Source organism: Scyliorhinus torazame, chromosome 18 (assembly GCF_047496885.1).
Source record: "Scyliorhinus torazame isolate Kashiwa2021f chromosome 18, sScyTor2.1, whole genome shotgun sequence".
Lineage (NCBI taxonomy): Eukaryota > Metazoa > Chordata > Chondrichthyes > Carcharhiniformes > Scyliorhinidae > Scyliorhinus > Scyliorhinus torazame.
Genome location: NC_092724.1, coordinates 17,901,534 through 17,925,364, shown reverse-complemented (window position 1 = coordinate 17,925,364; position 23,831 = coordinate 17,901,534). Strand labels below are relative to the sequence as shown.

General features: G+C 49.0%; 1 protein-coding gene across 3 annotated transcripts in view; it reads left to right on the top strand.

The window, feature by feature from the left end:
• The window catches only part of ncanb (neurocan b), a 263,481-nt gene extending 239,910 nt beyond the window's left edge, over positions 1-23,571 (top strand). For all 3 annotated transcript variants that reach the window (XM_072482254.1, XM_072482255.1, XM_072482256.1), the window contains 4 exons: positions 645-727; positions 5,996-6,140; positions 9,121-9,303; positions 22,896-23,571. In XM_072482254.1, coding sequence (XP_072338355.1) covers positions 645-727; positions 5,996-6,140; positions 9,121-9,303; positions 22,896-23,011 — 527 coding nt within the window. In that variant the 3' untranslated portion in view covers positions 23,012-23,571. The remainder of the gene's footprint in view (positions 1-644; positions 728-5,995; positions 6,141-9,120; positions 9,304-22,895) is intronic.
• The last annotated feature ends 260 nt before the right edge of the window (positions 23,572-23,831 follow it).

Sequence of the window (23,831 nt, the reverse complement as noted above, 5' to 3'; positions counted from 1 at the left end):
TTCTAAAGGATCCACTGCAATCTGGCCACTCTCTCCTCCTTTTTCCATCCGTATCCAGGGGGGATTCCCTTCTGGTTTACCGCACAGTGTTTTTAGCCGTCAAAATTGCCGTTGGGGCTCCTATCAAGAGCCCAAAAGTCCGTTTCACAGGGAGCTGCCGAAACGTGCGACTCAGCTGGTCATCGCCGCACCCGGAAACCGCAATTTCCTTTTGAAAGTTACTGTTCAATCTACCCTTTCCAGATCTGAGCAGCTTGTGACATTTAAAAACAAATTTCTCATCGCCTCTCCTTGGGTTTTTTTGGGCCAATTATCTGTATTAGTGACTCCAAACGTGGGGTTTTAAGGGCTGTAGATCGTTCGAGGGCAGGAAAATTATCGGAGCGCCAGAACTTTGTTATTGGGGGGTGGGGGTTGGGGGGGGTGGGGGGGAGAGAGAGAATGAGCTGAAGTAGGAAAAAGAGTCACCAAGACACCAAACACAGAGAGAAGACTGGCTGAAGAGTCTTGGTGTCCCAGGACAAAGGCATGGGATAGAAGGGGGTCGGGCTTAGGAGCACCTCCGTTCCTCCTGAGGATATGAATTCCACAACAACATGAGCCAGAATGACATCCTTGATGTTCTCCGTCTGTTCGGTGTGTAGGTTTGGGTCGGGAGTACGCTTGGATTGGCCTCAATGACAGGACGATCGAGGAGGATTTCCAATGGACTGATGGCACTTCTTTGGTAAGTTTAGACCAAGCCGTTAGATGCCAGTCTTCCATGAAAGCCTTGACTGTTGCCATGGTGATGGATTGTGAAGGGAGGTCTGGGCAAAGAAAGACAAAAGCAGGAATTTGAGCTGCAATGTTTCATCCATCCACACACACAAGAGTGATTCAAAGATGGGGAAAGCCATTTAGCTCGTCCACCTTAGTCCTTTGGTATCAGCCGAGGCTCAGTTGGTAGCGTACTCATCTCTAAGTTCATTGGTTCAAAATGTGGACTGATCCTCCCAGCGCAGGACTGAGCTGATGCTACACTCTCACCTTTAAGGTATAATGTCAAGCCGAGACGCTGTCTAACCTCTCAGGTGAGTGTAAAATTCAATATTTTGTGGAATAGATTTTATGAATTAGTGTTTCCAGTTGAATTCTTATCCATCAAGAGCTATGTTGGGAATCTATTCCCAATATGATGGGTGAGGAAATCTGCACAGGGACACACTCTGTTGTACTTGTTTTGGTAAGGGAACAAACTCGCTTCAGAACATTCATTGGCATGTGTACCAAGTCAGGTACAGCACGAGTTGGAGCTCACTCCACACCTCCCCAATAACTTACTCCAGCGCCGATCTCAGTGAAGCAGCTTCCATTGGATTGGCTTGGATTGGATTTGTTTATTGTCACGTGTACCGAGGTACAGGGAAAAGTATTTTTCTGCGAGCAGCTCAACAGATCATTAAGTACATGGGAAGAAAAGGGAAGAAAAGAAAATACATAATAGGGCAACACAAGGTATACAAGATATATTGCAAGGATCTTTTTTCCATTTCCCACATTGGACATCCTGTAGCCTCTCTGAACAAGACTATCAACTGACATCAAATTAGGGGGGGGGGGGGGGGGGGAGGGAGAGGGAGTTTCATGTTGAGGAACAGAGCTCTCTGGAAACTAATTAAGATTGACCAAAATCGTCTGGCTGGATTGGATTTTCAACCAGATCACAAAGGTGGACTTCTCAAATGAGCCACACTACAGCAGCCAATCCCTTTCTTCCTTGTGGCTGCGATAGAGATATTCTTACATACATAGACTTTGCTGATTATGTGCACACACATGTAGAAGCACACACACACACACACACATGTAGAAGCATACACACACAGAAGCACACGTACACACATGCACGCACACACATAGATACACACGTGTAGAATCACACATGTAGACACACATGTAGAAGCACACACACACATGTAGAAGCACACACATATACACACACATGTAGAAGTGCACACACCCCACACACACATACACACATGCACCCACATGTTGAAACACGCACACACATACACACAAACACCGTCACCCTCTGCTTCTTTAGTGCTATACATTCTGGTATTCGTTTATTTTCTTGGAACTAAGTGAAAACCTGTGCAATATGACAAGCATAAATTTAGGCCCTTGCAGTCACTTTAGGCCGCAGAGTGTGAATGGACGGTGTTTGTAATTCAGCAGCTCACTACCCGTTCTGTCAATCTCTGCAGCTCTGCGTTTGTGAAAAATCACAAGATTTCCTGTAAGTGGCAAGGTTCTGAAATGGTTGTTTTGGTTGGTAAGCTGAGTTAAGCTGGGCTCCCAGGGATGTTTTCTGACGATGGATTGTATCGATTTTCACCTTGGCTTTGATGTCTCTGATAACAGCACTAGGCTGGATGGGAGCTGGAAGGGATCTGACACTTCAGGGAACTGCTTGACCTCATGCTCGAACACAGCGTTAGGGCAGGAGTGAGACATGACTGGTTTCTTTATGTTCGTTGTTAAGATTTGTTTTGAAAAGAACACGTAGCATTGAGCCATCAGGGAATCTCGGGGAATTGTTAACTCATCTCACATTCCCAGACCAGAAACTAAAGCAGAACTTTTTCTTAAATTGATTATTTTTCTCTCATTCTCAGTGGCCACCCCTGTCTCATTCTCTATTGAAATTTGATATGAGCATGTGAATTGGGAGTAGGCCACACAGGCCCTCACACCAGCTCCACCATTTAATAAAACCATGGCTGATCAGATTGTGGTCTCGACCCCACGTTTGCACAGCCCCCCAATAACCTTTGACTCCCATGTTCGTCAAGAATGTATCTACATCTGCCTCATAAACGCTCAATGTAGGGGCGGAACTGTGGCACAATGGTTAGCACTGCTGCCTCATGGCGCAGAGGACCCGGGTTCCATCCCGGCCCCGGGTCTCTGTCCATGTGGTGTTTGCACATTCTCCCCGTGTCTGCAGGGGTCTCACCCCAGTGGTGTTCTTTGTGTTGTTTATTTCAGGATGGTTGGCGTAGTGTCCCCAAAGGCCACAGTACAGCTTTTACTTAAACAAAGCTATGATTTTATTTGCACCACTAGCACTGGGATTCGACACTTAGTCCTCCTTTGGAATACAGAACCAGAATCATAGAATTTACAGTGCAGCAGGAGGCCATTCGGCCCATCGAGTCTGCACTGGCTCTTGGAAAGAGTGCCCTACTTAAGCCCTCACCTCCACCCTATCCCGTAACCCAGCAACCCCACCTAACCTAAGGGCAATTTAGCATGGCCAATTGACCTAACGTGCACATCTTTGGACTGTGGGAGGAAACCGGAGCACCCGGAGGAAACCCACGCAGACACGAAGCGAACGTGCAGACTCCGCACAGACAGTGACCCAAGCCGGGAATCGAACCTGGGACCCTGGAACTGTGAAGCAACTGTGCAAACCACTGTACTACCGTACCGCCCCCACTGTGCTACCATGCCGCCGTCCAATAACTGATCAATAACATCTAACTACACTCATCTACCACTAATCTCACAACTGGTATAAAGTACAATCTTAACCTTGCTCCCACTATCTGCTCTTATGACCTTCAGAGGAAGAAACCTTCAGAAGAAACTACAAAGAGTTGTGAACATCGCCCAGTCCATCACACGAACCTGCCTTCCATCCATTGACTCCATCTCCACCTCCCGCTGCTTGGGGAAAGCGGGCAGCATAATCGAAGACCCCTCCCACCCGGCTTACTCACTCTTCCAATTTCTCCCATCGGGCAGGAGATATAAAAGTCTGAGAACACGCACGAACAGACTCAAAAACAGCTTCTTCCCCGCTGTTACCAGACTCCTAAACGACCCTTTTATGGACTGACGTGATTAACACTACACCCTGTATGCTTCACGCGATGCTGGTGCTAAGTAGTTACATTGTGTACCTTGTGTTGCCCTGTTATGTATTTTCTTTTCTTTTCTTTTCTATTCATGTATTGCCTTACATATTGCCTATTCATCATTGCCTTATATAATTGTATCTGTAGCTCCCTCTAGTGGCTACTCTTGACACCACATTAACCCTTGTAATGCTGATAGTTATGATAATACCACAACCCCCACAGCCCCAGGCTAGGTGGATTGACCACACTAAATTGCTCCTTATTGGAAAAAAAAAGATTTGGGTACTCTAAATTTTTTTTAAAAATAAATAAGAACACTCCATGAGCCTGTCTCCACCGCTCTCAGGGGAAAAAAGTTCCACAGGCTCAAGATTCTCTGAAATAAAAGATTTTGCTTCATCTCCAACATAACTCGGAGACCCCTTATTTTCAAACTGTGCCCCGAGTTCTGGTCTAACCCATAAGGGGAAACATCCTTTCAACATCCACCCTGTCACGTTGCCTCAGGATAAAATGTTACAAGAAGATTTCTTCTCATTCTTTAAACTCCAATGGATTTAGATCCAGCCTGTCCAACCTTTCCTTGAAAGATAACCCCCCCCCCCCCCATCCTAGGTGTCGGTCGAGTGAATCTCCTCTGAGCTGCTTCGAAAGCATTTATATCCTTTCTTAAATAAAATCATGCACTGATCAGCTTCTGGCCTTAACTCTACATTGCTGCTCGTGTCCCACAACCCTCGACTCCCATGCCAATCATAAACCTGTCTAACACAGCCTTGGAGGCGCATTCTAACATCCGCGCCCCGCCCAACTCGGAACATGGCGGGAAAACATCACGAGAGGCCTCTCTCAATTTACCCGGCTCGTCACACCTGGCGAGAGCTAATGGGATCTCGCGAGACGTCACGATCTGAATCCCGCATGCAATGGGTGGGGCCTAAATTTGCATATTCAAGTGTGCAGTCAGGCTCACTTGTATATGCTCCTGCCAGAGTTGCCCAAGGATCGGAATCTAACCCCCTTGGGAGACCCTGAGAGAGTGAGTGCCGTTTAAGCCGTAGTCTCCACCAATGTGGGCCAGGTGGAATGGTGCCTGGACTGTTGGGTTCTGGGCAGAATGGTACTCTGGCACTCTCAATGTCACCTGGGCAGCAGATGGCACTGCTGAGGTGGCATTTTGCTTGCGCTGGGGATCGGGCCCGGGGATGCACTGTCCTTATGAGGTGGGGTGCGGGGGACTTGAGGACCCCCTCGATGGTAGGTTGGGGCACTGGGGGTGTTCAGAGATGGGGGCGCTATTTAAAAATGGCTCCCCCTGATCTCTTCCTGCACTGGTGAGTGAAAGTCTGTTAGTGCAGGAATGGGACTAAGTGGACCTCGAAGGGGGGAGGGGGGCAGCGTTCCTCGCCAAGGCCCAGAAATGAGGCAGAGTCCCATTTAACAGCGGGGCTGTCGTTCTTGACGCTACAAGCGGCGGGAAACACCTGGCTAAACGTGCCCGACGTGGGACTTTGTTTCATTTCCGTTAAATCGTGCACAATGTCTCCACCGTTCTCAGAGAGGGGTGGCGGGGGAGGGGGGGGGGGGGGGGGAGCAGAATGCACCTTCCCTTTCTCATTCTGAATCAGATCCTATTGTGTGGAACGGTATTATGTCCCCGTGTCCTTCCTAAGTTCCCCAAAGAATGTCTCCTCCTAACCGTGTGCGTGCTCTGTGTAACCTGGAATCTCGGCGGGATGGAAGCTACCTGGCAGGGAACTCCAATTTCACCCCCTCCAATTTCCTCCCCTTGCCCAGGCCAAGGTGCAATGCTTTTTGGTAGCAGTGTCCAAACGCCCGGGAATCTCTAATCCCTTACCCTCGGCGCAGAAGTGGAACATTTGGGTAATTTAATTTCTGGATCCACTTTGTAGCAAACCATAATGGTCCCCGAAGTTGAAATAAACCAACTTGTCCGAGACAGGACTTCACACCTGGGTGCTTCTTGGCCAGCGTGGCTCACTGCGCAGTGTCATTCGCGACTGACGTAGTGAGTTGCCAATCCACATTTTTAGCTGATTTACAATTTTTTTCTTCCCACCAAGCAATATGAAAACTGGCGAGAAAACCAACCAGACAGTTTCTTCGCAGGAGGAGAGGACTGCGTGGTCACAATCAGGCATGAAAATGGGAAGTGGAATGACGTGCCATGTAACTACAACCTGCCCTACATCTGCAAGAAAGGAACAGGTAAAGGAGCAGAAGTCCAAGTGGAATGGGTCCTTCCTTGGGTTATAGGGGTTGAGTGACACTCTGTGGGGTTATGAACCTACATTGACCATTCACAGTGTGTTGTAATACTGCAACAGGACTCCCTTAGGGCCAACTAGGCCTTTGGGAAGAGGCTCTGCTTCACGCAGACAATCGGTGACTGTACAAAAGGCTTAGAAAGTTAACTGCAGCGTTAGATCCCTCCAAATACCCCCAAACAATTTGCCCAACCTCAACGTCAGCAGGGTAACTATACTGCATCTAGTTGTGGTGACTGTCTGTTTGGAGTTTGCACTTTCGCCCAGTGTCTGCACGGATTTCCTCCCACAAGTTAGGTGAATTGGCCGTAATAAATTGCCCCTTAGTGTCCAAAGGTTAGGTGGGGTTACTGGGTTACGGGGATGGGGTGGAGGCATGGGTTTATGTAGGGTGCTCTTTCCAAGGGCCGCTGCAGACTCGATGGGCCGAATGGCCTCCTTCTGCACTGTAAATACTATGATCTCTCTGATGTTCCCATTTCCCACTCACTCCCAGGTATTTTCCAACAAAGTGCCTGAGTGTAGGACCAACAAGGTTTCAAGGAATTAGAGTGAGGGTGAGGGTCAGTTTATAACAGTCTTGCCTCCAAATCAGAAAATTGTAGGTTCATGTCCCACTCTAGAGATTTAAGCATAGAATCTAGGTTGCCGTTTCCAGTGTTGCTATTGCGGAGTTCTGCATTGTTGGAGGTACTATCTCTCAGATAGAAAGTTAAACCGTGGTCCATCAACTCTCTCGTGTGAATGTCTAAAGTTCCCAATGTTTGGAGAAGAGCAGGGGTGTTCTTTCTGGTGCACTGGCCAATCAGCTGGGCAGATTATTGGTCAATTACCGCAGAGCTGTTTGTGGGATCCTGCTGTGTGCAAATTGCTGTATTTTCATACAAGACAACAGTGACTGCATTTTGAGAAGTAATTCACCGTCAGGAAAGTATTTGAGATCTTAAAGGCGTGGGGGGGGGGCGGAGTGGTAGAAATGGGCGGTCGGTAATTAGAGACTGGAGATTAAAAATAATTGGCAAAAGAATTAGGGGGAAATGATGGTGTGTTGGTACTGTCTGTAGGACTAGTAATCCAGAGGCCCAGGCTATCGCTCCGGGGACAATTCAATTAATAAATTGGGAATATAAAGCCAGTTTCAGTAATGGTGGCCTCGTCAATTGTCATAAAAAATATCTTGGTCACTGATATACTTTTGGGAGGGAAATCTGTCACCCTTACCTGGCCTGGCCTACATATGATGTGGTTGACTCTTAACTGTCCTCTGAAATTTTACGTTCGGGGGCAATTAGAGACGGGCAACCCCCTCCCTCCAGTAAAGCAGAAAGGAAAACAAGAACCAGGGGTGGGATTCTCCGACCCCCCACCGGGTCGGAGAATCGTTGGGGGCCGGCGTGAATCCCGCCCCCGCCGTGTTGCGAATTCTCCACCACCGGAGATTCGGCGGGGGTGGGAATCGCGCCGCGCCGGTCGGCGGGAATACACCGGCGATTCTCCGGTCCATGATGGGCCGAAGTCCCGCCGCTGTCAACCCACGCCAGCCGGCGTGGATTGAACCACCTTTGGGACGGCGGGGGACGGCGGCACGGGCGGGCTCCGGGGTCCTGGTGGGGGTGCAGGGCGATCTGGCCCAGGGGGTGCCCCACGGTGGCCTGGCCCGCGATCGGGGGCCACCGATCCGCGGGCGGGTCTATGCCGTAGGGGCACTCTTTTCCTTCCGCCTTCGCCATGGTCTCCACCATGGCGGAGGCAGAAGAGACCCCCTCCACTGCGCATGTGCGGGGATGCCGTGAGCGGCCGCTGACGCTCCCGCGCATGCGCCACCTGGCAAAGTCATTTCCGTGCCAGCTGGCGGGGCACCAAAGGCCTTTCCCGCCAGCTGGCGGGGCGGAAATCAGTCCGGCGTGGGCCTAGCCCCTCAAGGTGAGGGCTCGGCCGCTCTAGATGCAGAGACTTCCGCACCTTTGGGGCGGCGCGATGCCGGACTGATTCGCGCCGTTTTTGGCGCGGTCGGCGGACATCGCGCCGATATCGGAGAATCCCGCCCCAGAAGTTATATTTGGAGATTTATCTCTTACACACAGCAAGTTGTGATGAGCTGAAACATGCTAACCAAAAGGCTGGTGGAAGCAAATTCATTATTAAAAGGGAACTTTCATCTACTTAAAAAATAAATGACCCGGTTTCGATTCCCGGCTTGGGTCACTGTCTGTGCGGAGTCTGCACATTCTCCCCGTGTCTGCGTGGGCTTACTCCGAGTGCTCCGGTTTCCTTCCACAAGTCCCGAAAGACGTGCTTGTTAGGTGAATTGGGCATTCTGAATTCTCCCTCTGTGTACCCGAACAGGCGCCTGAGTGTGGCGACTAGGGGATTTTCACAGTAAATTCATTGCAGTGTTAATGTAAGCCTACTTGTGACACTAATAAAGATTATTCTTATTCTTATTAAATGTTTGTAGGGCCACGAGGATGGAGCAAGGGAGTGGGACTAACTGAGTCGCACTATCACAGAGCTGGCATTGACACGATGGACCAAATGCCTCTTTTCGTGATGTAAAATTTGATAATCCCAGAGTTCAGTGAGCAGGACGAAAGTCATTGTTAGCGTTGAAACATATTGGATGATATAGCTTAGCAAATATCAGCACGTACAACTTTTGAGCTCATGAGTTCCCATCACAAGAAAAGTCAGTCGATTACCTGGGCGGGAACTCTCCGATCGTAGCGATTTGCTTTTCCCGCCGGGAGCGCACTCCCAACATTTGGTTTCCCGGCAGCGTGGGGTAGCTTCAGTGGAAAATCCCATTGACAAGCGGCGAGGGTATAGAATCCCGCTGCCAGCGAACGGCACGCCGCCGGGAAACATGCGGCTGGGGAATCGGAGAATCCCCATCTTAATAACACTTTCCCTTTCTCCGTCAGTGCTCTGTGGCCCACCACCAGCTCTGGAACACGCCATGATAATTGGCAGGAAGAAAGCTCGTTACGAGATCCATTCGCTGGTCAGATACCAGTGCGAGGACGGCTTCATCCAGCGACACATCCCCACCATCAAGTGCCACACCAACGGGAAGTGGGATAAGCCGAAAGTACTCTGCCTAAACCGTGAGTGCTGACCAACCGGTGCCATTTACTCGGTAGACCTTCACGCGATGTTGCGCGGACATTCGGAGGTTACCCAGAAACTCGTGGCTGGGAGTGAGGTGTGGGGGGGGGGGGGGTGGGGGTGGGGGGGGGGGGGGGGGGGGGTGCGGGGGGCAAACAGAACGTTGAAGCAAGTCAGCGAGAATGATCTTTGGTGGGAGATCAGTGAAACCCCGAGAGGATAGGCGCCAATTGGCTGTTTTCAGATGTTCCTCCAGGGTTTCAGCAAAGCTGCTGAGGTTGTGGTGAGAGAACCTAAAAGTATTTTCCGGCCTATCATGGTTTCTTTACACACGGCAGGAACACAAGTACTGAAATATATTTCAGCCTTCTCACAAGCCACATTTAACAAAATAAATATATGCATATGTCTCAGGGACTGAATATAATTCCATTCTTTAATCAAAACCAGGCATTTGGTTTTTCATATGTAGTCTTTCAAAAGCTCATTCATTAAGTTTCTTTTACAAACAGGCAGGTCCCTCACTATCTGGGGGTCTCTCTTTGATCTGTCTGTTTTGTCTGTCCCATTGCCTCTCTACCTCTGCCTCACTTGCTTTCTCTCTGTATCTACTCTCTCTCTCTCCCCCTCTCTCTCTCCCCCTCTCTCTTTGCCTTTCTCACTCTCTCCCTATCTCGCCTCCCCCACTCTCTGCCTATCTCAATCTTTCTCTCTGTCTACCCCTCTCTGTCTATCCCTCTCTCTGACTATTTCACTCTCCTTCTCTTTGTCTATCTCAAGTATTACGACACCCTGGGCTAGCGCCCGGTCAGTTCCAGCCCCACAGACCCCGGGGTCCCAACGGAAGTGAATTAACCAATAATTTGTACAAAACATTCCTGAAGTATTTGGTCCTTGGCTGCCCAATAACGTACAGTCACCAGGTTTGTAATTCAAAACACAGTTCATGGCCAAGATTCTCCGACTCCCCGCCGGGTTGGAGAATCCCCGGGGGGAGGCGCGAATCCTGCCCCGCTGCCCCGCCGCTGGATGCCCTATTATCTGGTGGCGGCGGAATTCCCGCCACGCCGGTCGGGGGCCGTTGACAAGGGCCCCCCCAGCGATTCACCGGGCCCCGATGGGCCGAGCGGCAGTCCAGTTTTGGCCAGTCACGCCGTTGTGAATTACTCACCTCACGCACGGCGGGACCTGGCAGGTATGTATGCGGGGGCGGTCCTCGGGGGGGGGGGGGGCACGGTGGCCTGGCCCATGATCGGGGCCTACCGATCTGCAGGTGGGCTTGTTCCGTGGGGGGACTTCTTTCCTCCGCGCCAGGCCCCTATACGTTGCGATCTGAATCTCGCCCATTGTGGGTGGGACCACTATCTGGCAAATCTGCATATTAGAGCGAGACAGCTAGTCTCACTCTAATATGTACACAGCTGTTTCACCGAGGCCCTGGGATCTAGCCCCTTCGCCTTGGAGACCTCAGGCGAGTTCTGTTTGGTTCTGGTCCCCACAAATGGGGACCTGATGGAATGGCACTTTGGAGAGGGGAATCCCAGTGGATCTGAGGCCCACAGGTGGTTGCCCTCTGGGCAGGGTGACACCATGGAACTGCCCGTGCCACCTTGGCACTGCGAGCCTGAAAGTGTCACTTGGGTGCCAGCCTGGTACTTCCAGGAACCCCTCATAGGTGAGTTGGGGCTTTTGGGGGTTGTGGCACTTGAGTGGAACTCCTCAGTGCAGGAAATGGGCCTATGTATGGCCTTGGCGGGGTGTTCTCCGCTGACGCCCCGAATTGCAACAAAGTCCGATAGATAGCATGGTGTTTCTCGGACCTGCAAGTGCCAGGAAACACCCGGCTAAACGCGCTCGTCACGGGACTCTGTTGCAATAGAAGGTGCCCTTTGTTTCTTCAGACTTTGCTCTTAGCCCGTGGGGTTCTCCTCTTGGCCCTGTTTTCAGGAATCAAACATTCACAGGCTTATTAGAGAGGAAGAGTTGGCTGGACCTTTTCATGCCTTCCTTTTTCTGGAGAGAGTTCAGCTGGAGTCCTTCACCTCCACTGCCAGAATTCAAACTGAAAGTAAAAATTGAACCTCTGTAGAACATTCCAGAGAAGTCAGAACCAATCACCACCGGCTATCGGCAAAGCCCAGCATTTCAAGCCAACTCATGGGCCGCCAGCCAAGTCCGTCACTCTGAGTCATCACTAATGTCAGGCAAATCATTCGGGAATCTGCCTGTGTGAATTACAGACAGCTTCATGCAGACTGCTTTGCCTTAGGCTCACAGGTCAATCTTCAGTTTAAACAAACACAGGCTTCAGCTTGAATTAAAGACAAAGTCCACTTTAAAGGCATAGGCCCATTAATTGTCAATGGACAAAAATTGTTATAGCAAAAATAAAAGAAGTAAGAGAAAGGGGAAAACGGAACAGGGTTTAAATAGGAGGATCCTTGCATACTCTCCCTCTCTATGCCGATCTCCCTCTCCCTCCCTCTGTCTATTTCACACTCCCTCTCTCTGTCTATCTCTCTCTCTTTGTCTATTTCTCTCTCTCTATCACTCTCTGCCTATCCTTCACTCTGCCTGCCTCACTCTCTGCCTATCTCTCTCTCTCTCTATCACTCTCTTTCTATCTCACTCTCCCATTCTCTATTTGTCTTTCTTTGTCCATCTTACTTTCTGCCTATCTCACTCTCTGCCTATCTCTCTCTGCCTATCTCACTCTTTGCCTATCTCATGTTCTACCTATCACTCTTTGCCTGTCTCTCTCTCACAGTCTCTGGCTATCTCTATCTCTCTTTCTGTTGATCTCTTTCTCTCTCTCTCTATCTATCTCACTCTGCTTATCTCACTCTCTGCCTATCTCACTCTCTGCCTATCTCACTCTCTGCCTTTTCCCGTCTATCTCTCTCACTCTCTGCCTATCTCTGACTTTTTATCTCCCTATCTATCTCCCTATCTATCTCCCTATCTAGCTCCCTATCTATCTACCTATCTATCTCCCTATCTATCTATCTTCCTCTCTATCGACCTATCTATCTACCTATCTACCTAGCTATCTCCCTATCTATCTCCCTCTCTATCTACCTATCTATCTCCCTCTCTATCTCCCTCTCTATCTTCCTCTCTATCTCCCTCTCTATCTCCCTCTCTATCTCCCTCTCTATCTACCTATCTATCTACCTATCTACCTACCTATCTATCTACCTATCTATCTCCCTATCTATCTCCCTATCTATCTCCCAATCTATCTCCCTCTCTATCTCCCTCTCTATCTACCTCTCTATCTCCCTATCTATCTCCCTCTCTATCTACCTATCTATCTACCTATCTATCTCCCTATCTATCTCCCTATCTACCTATCTATCTCCCTATCTATCTCCCTATCTATCTACCATCTATCTCCCTATCTATCTACCATCTATCTACCATCTATCTACCTATCTATCTACCTATCTACCTACCTATCTATCTACCTATCTATCTCCCTCTCTATCTACCTATCTATCTACCTATCTATCTACCTATCTATCTCCCTATCTATCTATCTATCTCCCTATCTATCTCCCTATCTATCTACCATCTATCTACCATCTATCTCCCTATCTATCTACCATCTATCTCCCTATCTATCTCCCTATCTATCTCCCTCTCTATCTCCCTATCTATCTCCATCTCTATCTCCCTCTCTATCTACCTCTCTATCTCCCTATCTATCTCCCTCTCTATCTACCTATCTATCTACCTATCTATCTCCCTATCTATCTATCTTCCTCTCTATCGACCTATCTATCTACCTATCTACCTAGCTATCTCCCTATCTATCTCCCTCTCTATCTACCTATCTATCTACCTATCTATCTCCCTCTCTATCTCCCTCTCTATCTACCTATCTATCTACCTATCTTCCTACCTATCTATCTGCCTATCTATCTCCCTCTCTATCTCCCTCTCTATCTCCCTCTCTATCTCCCTCTCTATCTCCCTCTCTATCTCCCTCTCTATCTCCCTCTCTATCTCCCTCTCTATCTACCTCTCTATCTCCCTATCTATCTCCCTCTCTATCTACCTATCTATCTCCCTATCTATCTCCCTATCTATCTCCCTATCTACCTATCTATCTCCCTATCTATCTCCCTATCTATCTACCATCTATCTCCCTATCTATCTACCATCTATCTACCATCTATCTACCTATCTATCTACCTATCTACCTACCTATCTATCTATCTATCTCCCTCTCTATCTACCTATCTATCTCCCTATCTATCTCCCTATCTATCTACCATCTATCTACCATCTATCTCCCTATCTATCTACCATCTATCTCCCTATCTATCTCCCTATCTATCTCCCTCTCTATCTCCCTATCTATCTCCATCTCTATCTCCCTCTCTATCTACCTCTCTATCTCCCTATCTATCTCCCTATCTACCTATCTATCTCCCTATCTATCTCCCTATCTATCTACCATCTATCTCCCTATCTATCTCCCTATCTATCTACCATCTATCTACCATCTATCTACCTATCTATCTACCTATCTATCTACCTATCTATCTCCCTATCTACCTACCTATCTACCTATCTATCTATCTACCTATCTATCTATCTATCTGTTTCTCTCTCACTATCTATCTATCTATCTCTCCCTCCATACTTCCATCCATCTATCTAGATCTCTCTCTCCCTCGATCCATCTATCTATCTGTCTCTCTTTCTCCCTCCCTCTATCTATCTATCTCACTCTCCTCCCCTCCCTATCTATCAATCTATCTGTCTCTCCCTCCCTCTTTCTATCTATCTATCTATCTATCTATCTCTGTCTCTCTCTCTCTCTCTGCCTAGCTCTCTCTCTGCCTATCTCTCTCTCTGCCTATTTCTCTCTCTCTGCCTACCCCCCTGCCTTGTCTACCTTATTCTCAATCCTTTAGTCGCTCTATTCCATGATATTCCTTGAAGTAGAGAATGGTCTACCACAGGAGAGCAGAAGCTGTAGGAGGATACAAATCTGATTGAATTAACGAGGGGGTCATGTGGAGTAACATCAGAAGCATATGATGCTGATATAATGGTGTAACATCACATGATTAGGTAACAGCGATCTGAAGGGAGGACAAGTTTGAACCTCGTTCAGAGTTCCCAGTATGTAAACCGTAGCTGTAAGTAAAGAGGAATGGTTTTTAACAAACTAGTCTTCAGCAGCTTACGTTGTGAGAATGGACAAGCCCCAAAGAAATCCATCCAGACCCTGAACACATGACAAAATCGGAGCCAATAGCCATTTATTTTAATTCATTCCTTGGATGTGCCATTGCTGACTAGGCCAGCATTTGTTGCCCATCCCTAATTGCCCTTGAGAAAGTGGTGCTGAGCCACCTTCTTGAACCTCTGTAGTCCACGTGGTTTAGGGACACCCACAGTGCTGTTTAGGAAGTGAGTTACAGGATTTTGACCCAGTGACAGTGAAGGGACGGTGCTATAATTCCAAGTCAGGATGGTGGTGTTTGCGTGTGTCTGCTGCCCTTGTCCTTCCAGGTGGTGTGGTATTATCATAACTGTAAGAATTTCAAGGGTTAATGAAATGTCTAGAGTAGCCACTGGAGGGAGCTACAGATACAAGTATATAAGGCATTGATGCTAAGCCTTGGGGGTGAGAGTAGTCCAGGAGTTAGCTAGAGACAGTCAGAAGTATTATTAGTGTGCGTGCGAGCAGATCATAGTTTATACCAGTGTTAAGATTAGTCGTAGATGAGTGTAGTTCATATATTTACAATCGATTGAGTATTATTTAGGAGTATGTGTCGAATCCAAGTTAGTCGTGTTAATAAATTTAGAGTTTGTTTAAGTTCAAGCTATTTTGTGGTCTTTGAGAACACTATGCCAACCATCCTGAATTAAGCAACGCAAAGAACACCACAGGTGGTAGAGGCCATAGGTTTGGAAGGCGCTGTCTAAGGAGCCTTGGTGAATTGCTGCAGAGCATCTTGTAGGTGGTACACACGGCTGCCACTGTGCGTTGGGGTGGAGGGAGTGAATCTTTAAGGTAGTGGATGGGGTGTTAGTCAACTGGGCTGCTTTGTCCTGGATGGTGTCCAGCTTCTTGAGTGTTGTTGGAGCTGCACTCATCCAGGCAAGTGGGGAGTATTCCATCACACACCTGGACTTGTGCCAAGTCGAGGGTGGACAAGCTTTGGGGAGTCAGGAGGTGAGTCACTTGCTGCAGAATTCCCAGTCTCTGACCTTGATGGGGTCCAGCAAGATCTGGAGTCGACGGGCAGATCTTCTTTCACGGGACTGCAAAATTGATCAGTTCATTCCCCCCACTCAGTCCTTCCCCGAAACCCTACAAGCTTTATAAAACTCAAGTTCAATGCTTCTTTATTTCTCCCTTCACCTTCTCAGCTCGTTCCAATTCTGGGGCTAAGTGCCTCTGTGAAAGGTAATCCCATTCCTCTCCCTGGATCTCTTACTGAGACGAGTCTGTGGTCAGGGGAAGCAGGAGTTCGAGGTGGGGATTATATTACTGTGTGGTTTGTGCGGGCATGAGGACACAGGTGATAACTTCAACAGTTTATCACAGAGGACCTCGACTGCTCCTCCTGCCTGCAGCCACGCGGCAGTGATTTCCGCTGCCCTTCCCCACATCGCAGATCACCCGTGCTGTACAGATCATTTGGCAGTATGTGAATGAATGCACAGTCTACAGGGATAAATATTTAATTGGGGATGCAAATGTGTGGAGGTTGCTTCCCGGCCTTGTAAAATTTTAAAGCTGCCTCATTTAGCGTTTGTGGATCAGCATCCTGCTGAGAGTCCCTGTCTTCACTTGTACAGAAACAAGAATGTGGCAGTCTAATTGCTTCCTGCAGATTCAGTAATAAACAACAAACTGGCAGCCGGGCCGTTGCCGCGACTTGCAGTTGTTTGTCGCTGAGTCACTCAGTTCCCACCCTTACGGCAAAGGACACGCGGGAGTCCTGATTTCTCCCCATTGTCTGTGGTGATCACATTCAGCTTCTCACGTTTAGCTTTCCTGAATCCTGGCATCTGAACCCTCTTAAGGGAATGCAGAACTGTCAGAGGGGCCATGTCTTTCCGCGGTGACTTTAAACCGAGACCCGGTCTGATCCCTCATGTGAATGTAAAATTCCCAGCACACTATCTCAAACAAGGGTGTGTGTGTGGGGGGGGGGGGTTGTTCTGGGAGAGGGGAGGGGAGGGGGGTGTTCTCAGGGTGGGGGGGCAGGGGGGTGTTCTTGGGGAGGGGTGTGGGGTGTTCTCGGGGAGGGGGGTGTTCTCGGGGGTGGGGGGGGAGGAGAGGAGGGGTATTCTCCCCAGTCCCCAGGCCGGTATTCACCCCTCAGCCAATACTACCAGAAACAGATGATTTTCTCCTTATCGCATCGCTGTTTGTGGGATCTTGCTCTGCAGAAACTGACTGCTGTGTTTCTTACATTACAACACTGACCACCTTTCAAAAGTTCTCCGTTGCCTGTAAAGCGCTTTGGGGTGTCCTGAGGTCATGAGAGGCGCTATATGAATGCAAGTTCTTTCTCTCGATCCCAGTTCACAGAGCAGGATGCTGGCTCCAACGTGAAATGCTGGGGTGCAGTTGCTCAAGTGTGGGAATCCTGGTGTTGAGCATGAGTAACAGAGGGGTGGGGACGGGGTATCCTACACGTTTGTGGATTGGGGAGAGTGTGCTGAAAATATAAGGGAACCCATTGTGAGACTCCACTCTTGGATTGGAGCCTCCTTACTCCTTATAGGAGCAACGGTCAGGGTTTGATGACATAGATACTTACCCTGTGACTCATGTCCAACTGGGTTTTTAGACTTAGACTTAGAACATACAGTGCAGAAGGAGGCCATTCGGCCCATCGAGTCTGTACCGACCCACTTAAGCACTATCCCCGTAACCCAATAACCCCTCCTAACCTTTTTGGTCACTAAGGGCAATTTATCCTGGCCAATCCACCTAACCTGCACGTCTTTGGACTGTGGGAGGAAACCGGAGCACCCGGAGGAAACCCACGCAGACACGGGGAGAACGTGCAGACTCCGCACAGACAGTGACCCAGCAGGGAATCGAACCTGGGACCCTGGCGCTGTGAAGCCACAGTGCTAATCACTTGTGCTACCGTGCTGCCCTTGATTTTGGTCCAAATGTGAAAGCTCCACACCTGTTGATGAGCACCTGCTATGCCTCTGACATTTTGTGGGAAAATGCTTACGTACAACACCATTTTTCTACATTTACTCATCTTCTTCAGACCCTCCCTCTCACTAAATCCTGCGATCTCCGACATTTCTGGTATCTGATTTGTGTCCTCATTTGTGAAGACAGAACCAAAGTATGTATTTAGTTGCTCAGCCATTTCTTTGACCCCTATTATATTTTCCCCGGTTTCTGATTATAAGGGACCTACATTTGTCTTTACCAATCTTTTTCTCTTCGCGTACCTATATAAACTTTTACAGTCAGTTATTATGTTCCCTGCATGTTTACTTTCATACTCTATTTTCCCCATCTTAATCAATACCTTGGTCCTTCTTTGATGAATTCTTAACTGCTCCGAGTCCTCAGAACAGTTGTTTGTCTTGGCCAATTTGTGTGCTTCTTCCTTGGAGCGAATACTATCTCTAATTTCCCTTGTAAGCCATGGATTGGCCACCTTCCCCATTTTGATTTTGTGCCAGACAGGAATAAATAATGGTTGCAGTTCCTCCATGTGCTCTTTGAATGTTTGTCATTACCTATCCACTGTCAGCCCGTTAAATAGTGTGCCCCAATCGATCAAAGCCAACTCACACCTCATATCATCGGAGTTTCTGTTTTGTTACCTGTGTGGTAGGTAACATGTGCTACTCAAACCTTGGTTAGTGATGAGGTCCTCTGAATCTCGATGAAGACTCAAACTCGTCCAGTAGTAACAAAAGGTTTATTGAGTAACTATAACAATAATTGCATGAGTTCTTTACTTTGACTTTGATACTAGTGATAAGGTTAACAAGATCTAACTACGGTAACTATACGTAACTCCACTAGCCATCTGAACTACTCTGCTATTGCCCTGGTCACAGTGTACCCAAAAGAGAGAGTGAGCCCCAGTGTGGTTGCCTTTTATACCCCTGTTGGTCCGGCCCTCTAGTGATCATGTGGTGCTACTGATTACACATTAACCCCTTGTGTACATGCACATATAGAGATCACTACAGTTTCCTTTATTAAGATTCAGGACACTGGCCTCAGAATCAACTACTTCACTCTCCATCTTGGTCAATGATTCCATTCTCATTGCACAGTACCCAGTCTAGGATGGCCTGTTCTCTAGTTGGTTGCTCAACATATTGGTCCAGAAACCATCCCACATACACTCCAGGAATTCCTCCTATATGGTATTGTGGCTAATTTGATATGCCCAATCTGCATGCTGATTAAAATCACCCATAATTACAGATGTTCCTGTATAGCATGCGTCTCTAATTTCCTGTTTAATGCGATTACCAACATCATCATACCATACAGTTTGGGGGTCTATATACGATGCCCACTAATGTTTTTTGCCCCTTGGTATTTTCCAGCTTTCCCCATACCGATTACACGTTGTTGGTGCTAATATATTCCTCATTATTGCATTAATTTCCCCTTTAACCAACAATGCCACTCCAATGCCTTTTCCTTTTTTTCTGTCCTTCCTAAATACCGAATACCCCTGGACATTCAGTTCCCATCCCTGGTCACCCTGTAGCCATGTCTCCAGAATCCCGATTATATCATACCTGTTACATCAATTTGCGTGATATAGATGAGCTCTGAACAAGCTCGAGGGGCTGAATGGTTTCCTCCTGTTCCTTGTTCTCCTCACCCTCGAGCTCCCCATCACCTCTTTACATTTTATGTTTCAGTCTGCATCATAAAACCAAACTATGGTAACCACTTGGGTCGCCCATGGGAAAGAGGAGACAAGATCATTTTAAGACGAGCCAAAAAGATGTGTTTTAAATGACCATAAAACGTGAGATATATTTCAATGAGGGCAGTGCACACTGATCAAAGGGATGTCAGGCTTTGGTTCTGAGTTGCAGTGCTAAGGAGAATGAGCCTCAGAGTCCCAGTGTTGAAATAGAGACAAGGGACTGGATTCTCCCAAAATGAGACTATGTCCTCATGCCGGCGTAAAAACGGTGGAGTTTTACTCCAGAAAGTGCTTCCATAAAGTTGAACTAATTCAATGCCCTGCAGCGGGCTAGCAGGGACATGGGGCGAAATTCTCCGGTATCGGCGCGATGTCCGCCGACCGGCGCCCAAAACGGCGCAAATCAGTCGGGCATCGCGCCGCCCCAAAGGTGCGGAATCTTCCGCATCTTGGGGGGGCCGAGCCCCAGCCTTAAGGGGCTAGGCCCACGCCGGACTAATTTCCGCCCCGCCAGCTGGCGGAAAAGGCCTTTGGTGCCCCGCCAGCTGGCGGGGAAATGACATCTCCGGGCGGCGCATGCGCGGGAGCGTTAGCGGCCGCTCACGGCATCCCCGCGCATGCGCTGTGGAGGGAGTCTCTTCCGCCTCCGCCATGGTGGAGACCGTGGCGAAGGCGGAAGGAAAAGAGTGCCCCCACGGCACAGACCCGCCCGCGGATCGGTGGGCCCCGATCGCGGGCCAGGCCTGTGCCGTGGGGGCACCCCCCGGGGCCAGATCGGCCCGCGCCCCCCCCAGGACCCCGGAGCCCGCCTGCGCCGCCTTGTCCCGCCGGTAAGGTAGGTGGTTTAATCTACGCTGGCGGGACAGGCATTCTAGCAGCGGGACTTCGGCCCATCCGGGCCGGAGTATCGCGGGGGTGGGGCCCGCCAACCGGCGCGGTGCGATTCCCGCCCCCGCTGAATATCCGGTGCCGGAGAATTTGGCAACCGGCGGGGGCGGGATTCACGCCAGCCCCCGGCGATTCTCCGACCCGGCGGGGGGTCGGAGAATCTCGCCCCTGGAGTGAATCTCGCAGTTTTAGCTGCGGATACGGGGCGCCCACATTTCGGTTCGGAGTCCACGCATGCGCACGTCGGTGACCTCCAGCGGCCGCGCCTGCTCCATGGCGGACGTGGTCCGTGGAGCCAGACTGGAAAAAGAGACCCCCCCCCACTGAGCCTCAACCCACGCACAGTTAATCCCAGGTCCCCGGTCTCCGATTCACCCGCCCCCGACCATTCCGCGGCTGCTACGCCAGCATCCCGACTGGCATTAGGTAGTTAGTTCCTCGGCGTTGGGAACTCGGCCGGTCAGGAGCGGAGGATTGCTGGGCAGGCCTCTGGCAATGGCCCACCCCGGCTCCACGGTCACGCCGATTTTCGGGACCTGGAGAATCGCCGAACCGGCGCTGGGCCCCGGTTCGGCGAAAATAATTTCTGCGCGGGGCTGCGGAGAATCCAGCAGAAAAAATACCATAGGAGCCACTTTGTGTCTTTGTGTTCCTGTCGATTATCCTTCCCCTATGGCGGCGTGTGTCGAATCCCGAGCACACACCACACGGTTTTCCTGAAAATTAATTGAAGAATTCTGTACCTCTGGAAGACTGAATTTCCAAGCTGCTCTGCTGGAGGTTCAGGCTCTCAACTGCTTGAGGGTGGAAAATAACTTCTTGCCATCGGGCACGCGAGCTGTGGCTCTGGGTTGTTGTTCAGAAAACTCTAGTTTCCGGGTCAGTCTCCGCTTCAGAGGCTCGGGCACGAAATTTCGGCTGACCTCTCAGTCCAGTACTGAAGTGTTGCTGTCCTGTCAGAGTTGCTGTCTTTCAGTTAAGATGTTAAACAGAGGGCAGCACGATGGCGCAGTGGGTTAGCATTGCGAACTCACGGTGCCGAGGTGCCAGGTTCGATCCCGGCTCTGGGTCACTGCCCGTGTGGAGTTTGCACATTCTCCCCGTGTTTGCGTGGGTTTCGCCCCCACAACCCAAAGATGTGCAGGGTACGTGGATTGGCCACGCTAAATTGCCCCTTAATTGGAAAAGAAAAAAATGAATTGGGTATTCTAAATTAAAAAAAAAAAGATGTTAAACAGAAGGTCCATCTTCCCTCTGAGGTAAAAGATGTCATGGTACTACTTTGATGAAGAGCAGGGGAGTTTTCACACACACACTCTGCACCGTTGTTAGAATACATGTATTTTATTCCAAACATGTATAAACAAGGACTTTAATAAATCCAGCAAAGCAATCAGTAACATACAGTTTGTACAATTTAATCTTGTCTTACCCTTACCCTTTACTCCCTCCCCGCCACGAACAGTTCTTCAAACATTGTCATGCACGATCTCCACCGTGTCTCGAAACCTTCCTCCGACCCCCTTAACTCAAATTTCCAAAAGTAGAAAGACGTACAGTGCCCCCAACCAGGCTGCCACTCCAGGTGGCGGGCCTGCCTGCCAATTTAACAAAATCGTCTGCCTGGCAACTAGGGAAGCATAAGCAATAACTTAAAAAAATTAATTTAGAGTACCCAATTTTTTTTTCCCCCGATAAAGGGGCCAATCCAGCTGCCCTGCACATCTTTGGGCTGTGGGGATGAGACCCACGCAGACCCGGGGAGAATGTGCAAACTCCACACGGACAGTGACCCGGGGCCGGGTTCGAACTCGGCTCCCCGCGCCGTGAGGCAGCAGCGCTAACCATTGCGCCACCGTGCCGTCGCAAGCAAAAGCAATAACATCAGCCTTTTTCCCTTCCATCAGCTCAGGCACCGCCGAGACGCCAAAGACCGCCACCATTGGCTCTACCGTACCAGCTTCTCACCGCCCCCCCCCAGAACATGTGTACACGGTTCGCTGCCCCTCGCCCACATTTTACACGCATGTCAAACACCCTACGAAAAAACTCGCTCGTTCGTGCTTGAGTCATGTGCAATCTCTGCACAGTCTTAATCTGGATCCGACTCATCCGTGCATAAGAAGAGGTAGCATTCACCCTCCGCACAGCTTCGCACCACAGACCCCAATCTACTTCCTCTCCCAGCTCTTTCTCCCACTTACATTTAACCCTTGCCACCCGAGCCCCCCAACTAGCTCAGAATACATAATTTACAACCACAAGTGCCCATTGAGCCCAAATTAACCACAGCATTTTACGTTGAAAAGAAAAGATATCCAAGGATAAAGTAGACAAGTGGATTTGAATAGAAAACTCTGACGGGGAACTGACGCTGGTGTAGATGCGAGTGGATAGATGAGAGGCTGACTGCACAAGAGAGGATGGAACTAATCTTTTCCTTTGCCTGTTTATAATGTCACCTGTGATGCGACCGTCAATTCACGCGAGACAGAGTTGAAGTGAACAGTGGCTTTAATCGACTAGAACTGTGCCTGCCTGCGACTGCTCTGCTAGTGAGAGCCGCCTGCAGGGCAGCTGCTCTTTATACCTCCCCTCAAGGGGCGGAGCCAGGGGCGGAGCCCACAAGGGCACCAACATGATACATTCCGTGTAGTACAGTACAATGGTCCATAGGTGGAGCCCACATGGGCAACAGCGTGATACAATGTGATACAGTGGTGAATGGTTAGTACAATATGTTCACCACGACCTGTAAAATCTTCTTCACTGCCTTTTCCCCCCTGTAGCTGCCTCTGGTAACCGCAGATCTCGAAGGCACCAGCATAAATCCAGCAGGAAAGAAAAACGAAAGCACAAAAGGAACCTGGACTTGCATCAAATGGAAATGCGGCCTTTCTACTGAGCGGGGAGGCCACTCAGCGAGAGTTACCATGGCGATCAGGATTGCGAGTACATCGCACCGAAATCTTAAAAGATGTCTCATTTTCGAACACCACCCTTCGGGGGAATGAAGGGGTCGTTTTCTTTTTTTTTAGTTTCCGAGAATTCTGTCATGTATTTTTCTAAAAAATAATTGTGGGGCTTAAAGGAGCCCTGGCTGAGTCACAGTCAGTCGGGGTTGGAAATGAAAACAGTCCGCTGGTTAAGGTCACTGAAGTAATAGCAAATGTTCAGTCTCAACTTGCAAACAGAAGGCGATCCTGTAACCCATTACTGTTGAGGAAGGCACAATAACATTCTCTTGTAACCGATGATTAGATTCTAAATGAGGCTGGTTTAACAAGACAGGTACCAGTTTGACTTTGAGCCCAGGTCCACATTACTCCGTGTAACTGCACCGTCCCATTACCAGTAACAGACCCATTAATGTATTTGCCTATTATTTTTAAACTCGTTAAACCTTATTAATTGAAAACAGGTTAACACTTTAATTAAACAACAGGCAGAGAGATTTCATACAAATGCTTTATTATTGGAGTTTGTTACTTGTTATGGCCTGTACACCATTTGACTCCTAAAGTTTTAGTCAACCCTGTCGGAAAGTTTAGATGTTTATGTTTAATATTGGTTGGTTAATTGACCATGGCCGGGTTAATCGCAGCCAAGCCTTGACCTGCCTTTGGCCATCATCCCAATACCCATTCCCCCAGCGGAACTCTATGGGTAGTTAGCGGCATCCATTCTTTAGCCCAAGACTCACTAACACATCACTGACCAGTAAT